This window comes from Physcomitrium patens, chromosome 7, assembly GCF_059467195.1.
Source record: "Physcomitrium patens ecotype Gransden chromosome 7, ASM5946719v1, whole genome shotgun sequence".
Taxonomy (NCBI): domain Eukaryota; kingdom Viridiplantae; phylum Streptophyta; class Bryopsida; order Funariales; family Funariaceae; genus Physcomitrium; species Physcomitrium patens.
Genome location: NC_143416.1, coordinates 16,481,094 through 16,489,923, shown reverse-complemented (window position 1 = coordinate 16,489,923; position 8,830 = coordinate 16,481,094). Strand labels below are relative to the sequence as shown.

At 32.2% G+C, this 8,830-nt stretch overlaps 1 protein-coding gene across 1 annotated transcript; it reads right to left on the bottom strand.

Moving 5' to 3' along the window:
• Positions 1 to 2,100: 2,100 nt before the first annotated feature.
• LOC112284205 (uncharacterized) lies at positions 2,101 to 4,979 on the bottom strand. The gene is made up of 5 exons (XM_073535489.2): positions 4,566 to 4,979; positions 3,227 to 3,387; positions 2,995 to 3,075; positions 2,677 to 2,800; positions 2,101 to 2,551 (listed from the first exon to the last, which is right to left on the bottom strand). The coding sequence occupies exons 1-5, from the start codon at positions 4,692 to 4,694 to the stop codon at positions 2,504 to 2,506; spliced, it is 543 nt and encodes a 180-aa protein (XP_073391590.1). The 5' UTR covers positions 4,695 to 4,979; the 3' UTR covers positions 2,101 to 2,503.
• Between the last annotated feature and the right edge of the window lie 3,851 nt (positions 4,980 to 8,830).

Sequence of the window (8,830 nt, the reverse complement as noted above, 5' to 3'; positions counted from 1 at the left end):
AATTAAAATTTGTTTATGATTAATAGTATGAAATGAAATATACAATCAAAAAGAGGCAAAAAAAATCAAAATCAAAATCAAAATAACAAAATAAGTCAAATAGATACAATCAAAAAACTACATATTCTAAAAATTAATTATAAACATTTTATTAAATTTTAATTTGATAAAAAAGTAAAGTTTAAATATAAAAAATATATTTTAGATTTATAATTTTTATCTTTTTAATGACATAAAAAATATTAAAATCAAATTATTATGAGTAAATTATAATAATTTGAAGATAGAAAGAAAAAAAATTAAATGAATATATTTTACCTCAAGAATAATTTGCTTAAGAGATCAAAGATTCAAGCATTACCAAGGCTCAAAAAGTAGTGTATATGGATGTCTTAGAAAGGCTACAAAGCCTTAGTCTTATCCTTCTATCTATATCCAAGGTGCTACAACCAATATGAGATATGTGCACTTCTCTTTTTACAACTACTACAATAGATATTGGCCCTCCTATTTTTTACTAATAGAACTATTTTTTTAGTATTTTTGACTTCGCCACAATACTAAAAATTACTCATTTAGCCTTAAAATCTTATATAACATTTCAAATCTTATTCAAATTCTTCATAATAGCTTGTGAATCCCACCAATAAATCTTAATTGGTGGAACTATTAAAAGTATAGTTTTAAATTATTTAAATTTTGTTGGTTAGAGTGACATTTGTTAGGAGATAAGAGAGAGTGTGGAAATAGGAATAGACAAGGAAGAAGAGAGAGTTGACAAACTGAAAAAGTTTAAATTATAATCTTAAGACTTATAACTGACAAAATGAAGAAGTATACATATATTAAATTATTTCTAAACTTTAAAAATATAGATTCAAATATTTTTATTTTTTAAAAAATATTTTTTTGGCTTATTATGCATTAAGAAGAAAGAGAAGAGTCACACATAATGTATCACTGTGTTTAATCTTAATCCTACTCTAATACCTAATATCTTCTACTAATTAATCTCTCTTTGTAATACATATTATCAATTAATGAAGATTTGACTATATATATATACATATATAACATCATCATATTGACTTTAAATTATTTTTTTATACTAAGATTTTTTTTTTTTTAATTCATCAATATGCAATAAAATGATGGTATTTAATTTGCACAAGGAACATCTAATCATATTGTTAATATCAACACAGAGTGGATAGGTAAAGAGATTGCCCTTGAGTTTTTTAGGATTTAACAACACTAACGTTGCAGTATGATGCAAATTAAAATGCTTCATTTTGATCCTCTTTATTCTTATTAATTTAATTTCAGAAAAAATAATATAAGATACATAAATTTGTAATGAATTAAATTTGCAATGGATATTTAACACATTGACATTAATCCTAGTTGATTATAAAAAATAAAACAAGAGATCAACTTGTGGGATTGTCACAGTTCCTTTTCAAACGGACATTTATTTCTGCATTAAAGTTTTTGTAAGATTCCAATTGTGATGTTGTAGCTACCACATATTTTTTGGAAAGACATGGTGATAATATAATAATACTTCAAGTGTGTACGTTGAGTACTCGTATTTGTCCTTACTGATGTAACAATGTTTCCTCTACAGTGAAACATTTTACCCTATCATGTCTTATCCTACAGAATATGACAATTCCCTGATACTTTTCTTGATTCCTGGAGGTGCAACATGATGGAGAGAATAGGTTTTTCTTGCCTTCATCTTAAACAGAAATCACCTGAAGCGCATCTCCTGCACTTTCAAGTTTCAGAATATTGTACTTCAAGAAGGTTATTCAGTTTCTGCAAAGGTTTATCACTGTCCACACTGAAATTTCCGGATTTTGCCGCACCTTAAAGTATTGTTTGAAACCATAAAAAAATCAAGAGAATATCAATTTGAAACTCAATCAAATGCAGTTTTGCTTAGTACAATGACTTCCCCTATTTTTTCAACTGTCAGTCTTGTGTGGCAGGTTCAAGCTCAGAGCAATTGTTATCTGTGAAGTGACTTCAAAATACTCCTCAAGTGCTCGGTTCTTTCGTTTCAATTCCAATGGAGTCACAGGAAGACACAATTGATTGATGCCAATCGATGCAATTGAAATGCTTGTTTACATATGTCTCCAAATCAGCATAGGGCGATACATATACATCTTTCTCAACCCGAAGTCCATTAGGAATCCAAAATTATACGATAACTTTGAAACCCAAACACTAGATCCTCAATACAACTTTCATGCAAATGGAGCAATCAGCTCGAGGTCAACAAAGCCATTGCCTTCGGCCGGTGCAGAAGCCCTGGCAATTCGAATTCTCAAAGAGGGCACAATTAATCTTTGCAGGAATGTTCTTGCACTGGTACAGGCTGCTCAGCTAAAATAAGAATAGCTGGTCATCCTGGTGCTCCCACTAGTTGGAAGCTGTTCACAATCCTCCGTTGCTGAAATTCCAGCAAGCTAGGGGATTCCTAACAGGACCAACGTCACTGAGAACCTGGCCGACTTTGCAATCTCTTCCTAACTTCTTCGAGCTGCAAAAAAAACAACAAATCAATCCACTCATAAAAACTTTGCCGCAAAACTGGGATAATATCCTTCAAGCAACCACAATCCAGGTTCTACCGATGCAACAGAGGATATGCAAGAAAGAGCTTACAACTTTGCGAACGCGCTCGTTGGCAGCAGAGGCACCTCCAATGACATTCTCTGGTAAGTAGGGATGATTGACGCAAACGTCATTCATGACTACAATAGTAGTCCTATCCCAGGTACAAGGTAACCTGATTCATACCCAGTATATAATGTCAGTTAACATGGAATATAATATCGAGTTCAGATTAAACCCAAAATCCCAAGGTTAGTACAAAAAAATGTACAAATCAAATTAAAAAAGAATGAAAAATAAAGAATGAAGGAAAAGAGGGGAATATTCGATCAAGGAATGAAATGAAGACATAACGGTTGAAGCGATTACGTCTTAGAAAGAGCATCAAAAATAAATTGTGCTTCTACTGTAACTCCCACACCAATCCTTTCAGCCTCTGCCTCAGCCTGCCTGGTAGATTGACAATGCACCCCGAGAGTTAGCTCATGCAAGCAGTTGCATTGACATAAAACCGACATTGAACCGACGAGAGGTTACAAAAAAAGCACGAGGACATCATCCTTCAATGGATGTCAGCTAATACAAGGGAAAGAGGCCATACTTAATAGCAGCTTCCTCGCGGTCCCTTAAACTCTTGATATCAGGCTCTGCAAATTTCAAATCAAGAGCATCCTGTACATGACCAATTAGTTTTACATCCTTAACGAAGCTCGTCTTCAGAAACCGTAAATTCCGGCGCCCTTCAGCACTGCCACCTTCCTGTTCAGTGGCTGTCAAGGATAACATCTGATTGTGCAACTGGGTGATATCTTATAAATTCTCCTACTATTGTGTGAGTTACATTGAATACTTCAAGTAAGGGGAAAAAAATTAATTCGCGACAGAGACACTAATGTTCTAGACAGGATGTGATTATCTGAGACACCCAAGCAAAAGTTCTTTGACCTAATTAAACTTACAAAACCATCCCGCAAACACGAAAACATAGTGGCCAATATATCCCAGAACGAATCAGAAGCTACATAAAAAGTCTGACAACTGAAACATATTTTAGAGGTAAGCTGCACCAACACACAACTCGCCTCAGGCATGGTCTGGGCACGACGCAAATGTGTTACGCAACATCAGACCGTGAGATAATTGTCATTCTGAACTTCACGTATTAAGTCCTAATTATCAATCCCCTGCGTGCCCTGCCCTCAAAACACCCTCCAATACAATAGTCTCGTTATTTCACAAAACAACGGATATTGCTTCAAATTTCTGAAGCATACATAGCTACAGCAATGAAGAGTAGTAACCATGGACTTAAAATTAGCAGGAGGAGCACTATGACTTAAAATTAGAGGAAACTAATAGCCACTCTACGATGTTGCAACCTTCCCAGGAACAACCCTTGGTCCGAATTCTGTGAAAAATATCAAATAACATAAATCAAAACTATGGAAGTTCTCGGTCCAGCTCGATGTTCAAATAATACAAGTACAGCTATGAAACCCTAAAGCCAAACTCTGATCGAACCTAAACAGCCACAAAATGCTTGAACACGGGGCGGTGTACGCCACAAAAAATCTCGAGATAAAAGCTAGACCAACACATGCAAACTAACACGCGTCAAGTTTCTTGCCCCGAATAATCGCACAGAATTCGAACTGCCCCATCTAGCGCAAACAATCCAACACCAAACGAAAATCACCCCCGACCCCGATCTCCTCCCCACCCAAAATCTAAGGACACTCAACAGGCTCTCAGCTTTCCATAGCCGATTTCCACCTCATAAATGACCGGAGTGATAAACCCCCACCCCACAAGCCCCATCTGCTAACCCAAATCCGAGACTCAAAACCCCTATACGGCACATACCCTCAAACCCAGCACCCAAAAATCCCCGTCCCACGAACAGAAATTCCGGCCCCAAGAAATGACGAAAAAAAGATATGAATAACCACAATGTTGGTGGTCTTATCGAAGGTCAAGACAAGGCCTTCGATATTATCGCCGAGCGTGGTTTTGATCTGCAGTTTGCAACCCTCCGCAAAGTCCCGCCCCGCGCTCCCAGCGCCCTCCATGGCGGCCGGACGTCCGACCCTGGGTCTACTTCTTCGCCGTCCGTCTCCGCGCTTCTTCGCAGAGGCAGGCCGTGCCGCACCGCGCCGCGTGTAGAAGCTGAGCAGACTAGTGGTTCGGGTGTGCACCCTAGTGATGCGGCAGCAGCATTGGCGTGATCAAGCAGAGGGAAGCGCCGTGCAGGGGGGCTGTGTGCTCCATCACGGGGACGCCGAGGCCTTCTTCATCTCCCCCGCCATAGCCAACTCTTAATGAAGCACTTCACTTCGTCCCCGAAGCCTTCTCTCTCCCTTTGCTTCACCTTCGCGCATCGTCCCCCGGTCGCCCCCGCTCCACTTCTAAAGACCGCGGGTCGAAAGTGTCCCCGCTCCCGACTCGAGACCCGCTCGATGGACTTGGTTTTGTGGGTTTTGACTTTTCTTTGAACGTTACTTTTCGGGGCCCGCGACGTCTTCTTTTTCGAATAACTTTTTTATGATATCGAATAGTGAATTCTGACTTTTCTGTTACTTATTGTGGAGGTTTTTTTTGTTCTTTAATCTGAAACTGTTCGAACTAGTTTTGGACAACGTTAAAGGTGGTGTTATTTTAGCTTTAGCTTTCCTGATAGTATTGGGTGATTTCTGATATGATCTTGTTGAGAACTGTAGATATTTAAGCATTAATCTAGATTGTTGTATTTTCTTCTGAGTGTAAAATGATTTTGTATTAAATGTTAATTAAAATGATACAATGTAATGTTTCAACTGTAATTTTAAAACTAAAGTGGTCAACACTCTTTGCAATATTTATTTTTTCTTCTATAACTAAATGCTAATTTACTCTAAACATGTATATGTAAAAACATTAGATGTTGGTTTAGAATGTTTTTAGATAATTACAAAAAGAATAAATCTCACAATAAGTTTTGTTTGAGAAGCAAATTGTACACTTTAAAGTACCAAAATTTCATAAGTTACCTTCAAATTTTACATGGCTTATTAATGTCTTCAAATTCTTGAATCTAAAAAAACATTTAAAGGATTTTTTTTAGAAATGTTTGGTAGTAGGAAACTTTCAAAGACTATTGAAAATAAAATGTAGTAGGATGTTACACATTTTTGAAATGACAACAAATTATTGCTCATGATTTGGACTTTGGAATTATTGCCTAATTCAAAATCAATCATAAACATCTATTCCGAAATAGTTTAGTTTTCATTACATGCCAAAAATATGAATACAGATATATATATATATATATATATATATAACAAAAAATTACATATATTTAGTAATTCTTTTGATTGAATGTGTAAAAGTTGATCCATTGTCTATACTTAATATTTTAGAAAGTAATATAAATCCCTTAGATGATATACAAGTTTCTTTTATGTAAAAAATCAATTCAAATATGTACTAAGTAAATAAGCAAGCTTACAACATAATAAAGTTAGTCTTTTATTTAGAATTGTGTGTAAGAATATAATAATATTTAATTTATTTATAATATTGCATAAAAAGTTTTTAAAGTTTTAAATTATTTTTATATTGGATTTTGATTTGTTTGTAATTCTTGGAATGTTTTTAGAAATAAATCATTTTAACACTTTTAAATAGGCTTGAACTTTGAGTCACATTATTATAGATGGTTAAGAGATTCTACTAAGCCACACATCTTTGGATGTAAAACCATTTGCAATGGTTGAATTGTACAAATTTTTTTATTTTTTTATTTATTATCAAAGCTAAAGTAACACATTACTTAAATTGTGGTTTTTTAACTTTTTTAAAATTGGAATTTTGGACATTATTAATAACACCCAGATTATCTAGTTATTAAGAGATAAGTTTTTGTTGTTTGTTTTGTTTTGTTTTGTTTTTTCTCCAATTTTGAGATTTAAGAGATTGTTTTAGAGGAGTTTACATTACTTGATATGAAGTTTGCTACTTCTAATCATTTCTAAAAATAATTCTCTAAATGTTTGACAATTTAATATGATAAAAATATCTTGAATCATTTTATTTTTTTAAAATAAAAAATTAAAAATACATGTTTATAAGTAAGGTTCTTCAAATTTATGATATATTTTTTTATTATGCTACTTTGTCTTATAACTATGTTATGTAACATAGTTATGTTTTGTCATAACATTTGATTATGATTATGTTTTGTCATAGCATTTGATGTTGTATAAGTATTTTTTGTGGCAACATTATATATATGAAAAATTGTAATATAAGAATTTACAATTTGTAATTTTAATTTAAAATATAATGTATTAGTTTTTTAATACAAATAAAAAATTTATTTATGTAATATTCTGCTGAATTATAAAATTGAAAAGTCTCTTAAAAAAATACATTCCTAAAATAACCATAATAAATTTAATTAAAAAGTAGTCCTTATTTTTGTTGATTTTTGTATTGTCATCAGCAATTTATATAAGATTGATTTAAATTTCCTTAGATTAATATCACAACAAACAGTGTATTTAGATTTCATTTGTTTGTTTAGTTTTATGTTTAGATTTTATAAATTTTGGATCTTAATATAAAATTTTATATATACTACTATTATTACAATTTCTTTACAATAAAAACAAAACAATAGTCACTGTCATTTTTATCCTTTAAAAAATAATCATTTCAAAAGAATGTGCAATAATGTCTTTTATAAAATTTATTAATTATCAATATATGAAAAAAATAGGGAAATATTAATTTGAGTCAAGTAAATTTAAAATTGACCCCCTTTAGCTCTTACTCCTCACTAATCCAAAAAAAGTCCATTCTTAGATCATGATAAATTTGCCTTAAGTATTTACTAAATAGATTTTGAAGCCACCCTTGCATCAAAGCATTGGAGTCATTCCATGCTACCATCCTCTCAATTAAAATACCTAAAAAACCTTAGACTATTTGTTAACATTTTTGAATGAGAAAGAACTCAAGAGATGCAAAATTGAAGAATTGATGAGGATGATGACTTTCTTTGGATTGGTGAGGAATATATGATGTGATATTAGACAATAAGAGAAAAGGTGGGTTAATTTAAGATTTATTTGGGTCTATTTAATATTCCCCCAACAAATGTATATTATTTATTGTTAGATAACTTGTCTTGTATTGAAATAATAAAATGTATGATATGAAGAATTGAATATATATTTGTATTTATGATTCAAATGTGTAAATCAAATTCTAAATAAGATTCAAATTTCTATTATTAGTTTGAAAGCCAATATTAAATATTTGATGGATTTTACTATATTTTCCAATAAATATATATTTTATTTATTAACATTCTAGTGTGCAATGAATTGAGACAGTGAAATGATAAAAAGAAAAATACATATATTCACTGCATTTGTTGTTAGATATTTAATGCTCCTCTTAAATGAATAGCATATATATATATATAATTTTATTTCAAAATAAATGAATCAACAATTTCTAATTTTTGAAATTTATGCTCAATTCTTAATTTAAAGATAGGTATTGTAAATAGGCATATATTATTATCATTTTTAGTACAAGATGCTCTTGGTTCTAAATATAACCCACACAATTTTATTGAACCTTGTTGAGTTATTATTGTCTCTAAGACAATGATAATAATAACACCCATTTATAGAATTAAAACGCCAATCAGTGAGTCTTAGTCTACAATGCAATTCACCCGTTTAAGATGCTATTTTAACAAATCTAACCAGAGCAACAAATTGACATTTTAAAATCTCTTCCATTCTAAATTCTCTTATAGGGAATGGAATTTCACAATATTAAATTTTACAACATTGAACAAGAAGCATCTTTTACCTACTTATTTATTTATTAATTTATTTAATTTTTTCCCTTCTCTTCTTAATCTTAGTACATCATTAAAAACTCTTTATTGTTTGTTTGTTTTTGTTGTTGTTGTTGTAAGAGTACAATATTATGACAAGAGGTCAGTTCAATTGCTGCCTTACATCTGGCGACAGCAATTGAACACCTAAAAGGAATCTTTGTCCAAAGATCCTCTCAAAGATTCCAACATATTCCAGAAAAGATTCGCCGCAAAAACGTTTCGATCGTTCCGACGGAATCTTGCCACTGGGGACGCCACACCGCGAACAAAGCATAATAAAAAATTCACGAGGCGAGCAATTTGCTT

Coding starts and splice junctions, on each gene's coding strand:
- LOC112284205 (XM_073535489.2), bottom strand. CDS start 4,694: ATGGAGGGCGCTGGGAGCGCGGGGCGGGACTTTGCGGAGGGTTGCAAA. Junction 3,076..3,226: donor CGCGAGGAAGCTGCTATTAA/GTATGGCCTCTT, acceptor TCAATCTACCAG/GCAGGCTGAGGCAGAGGCTG. Junction 2,552..2,676: donor ACGAGCGCGTTCGCAAAGTT/GTAAGCTCTTTC, acceptor TTTTTTTTGCAG/CTCGAAGAAGTTAGGAAGAG.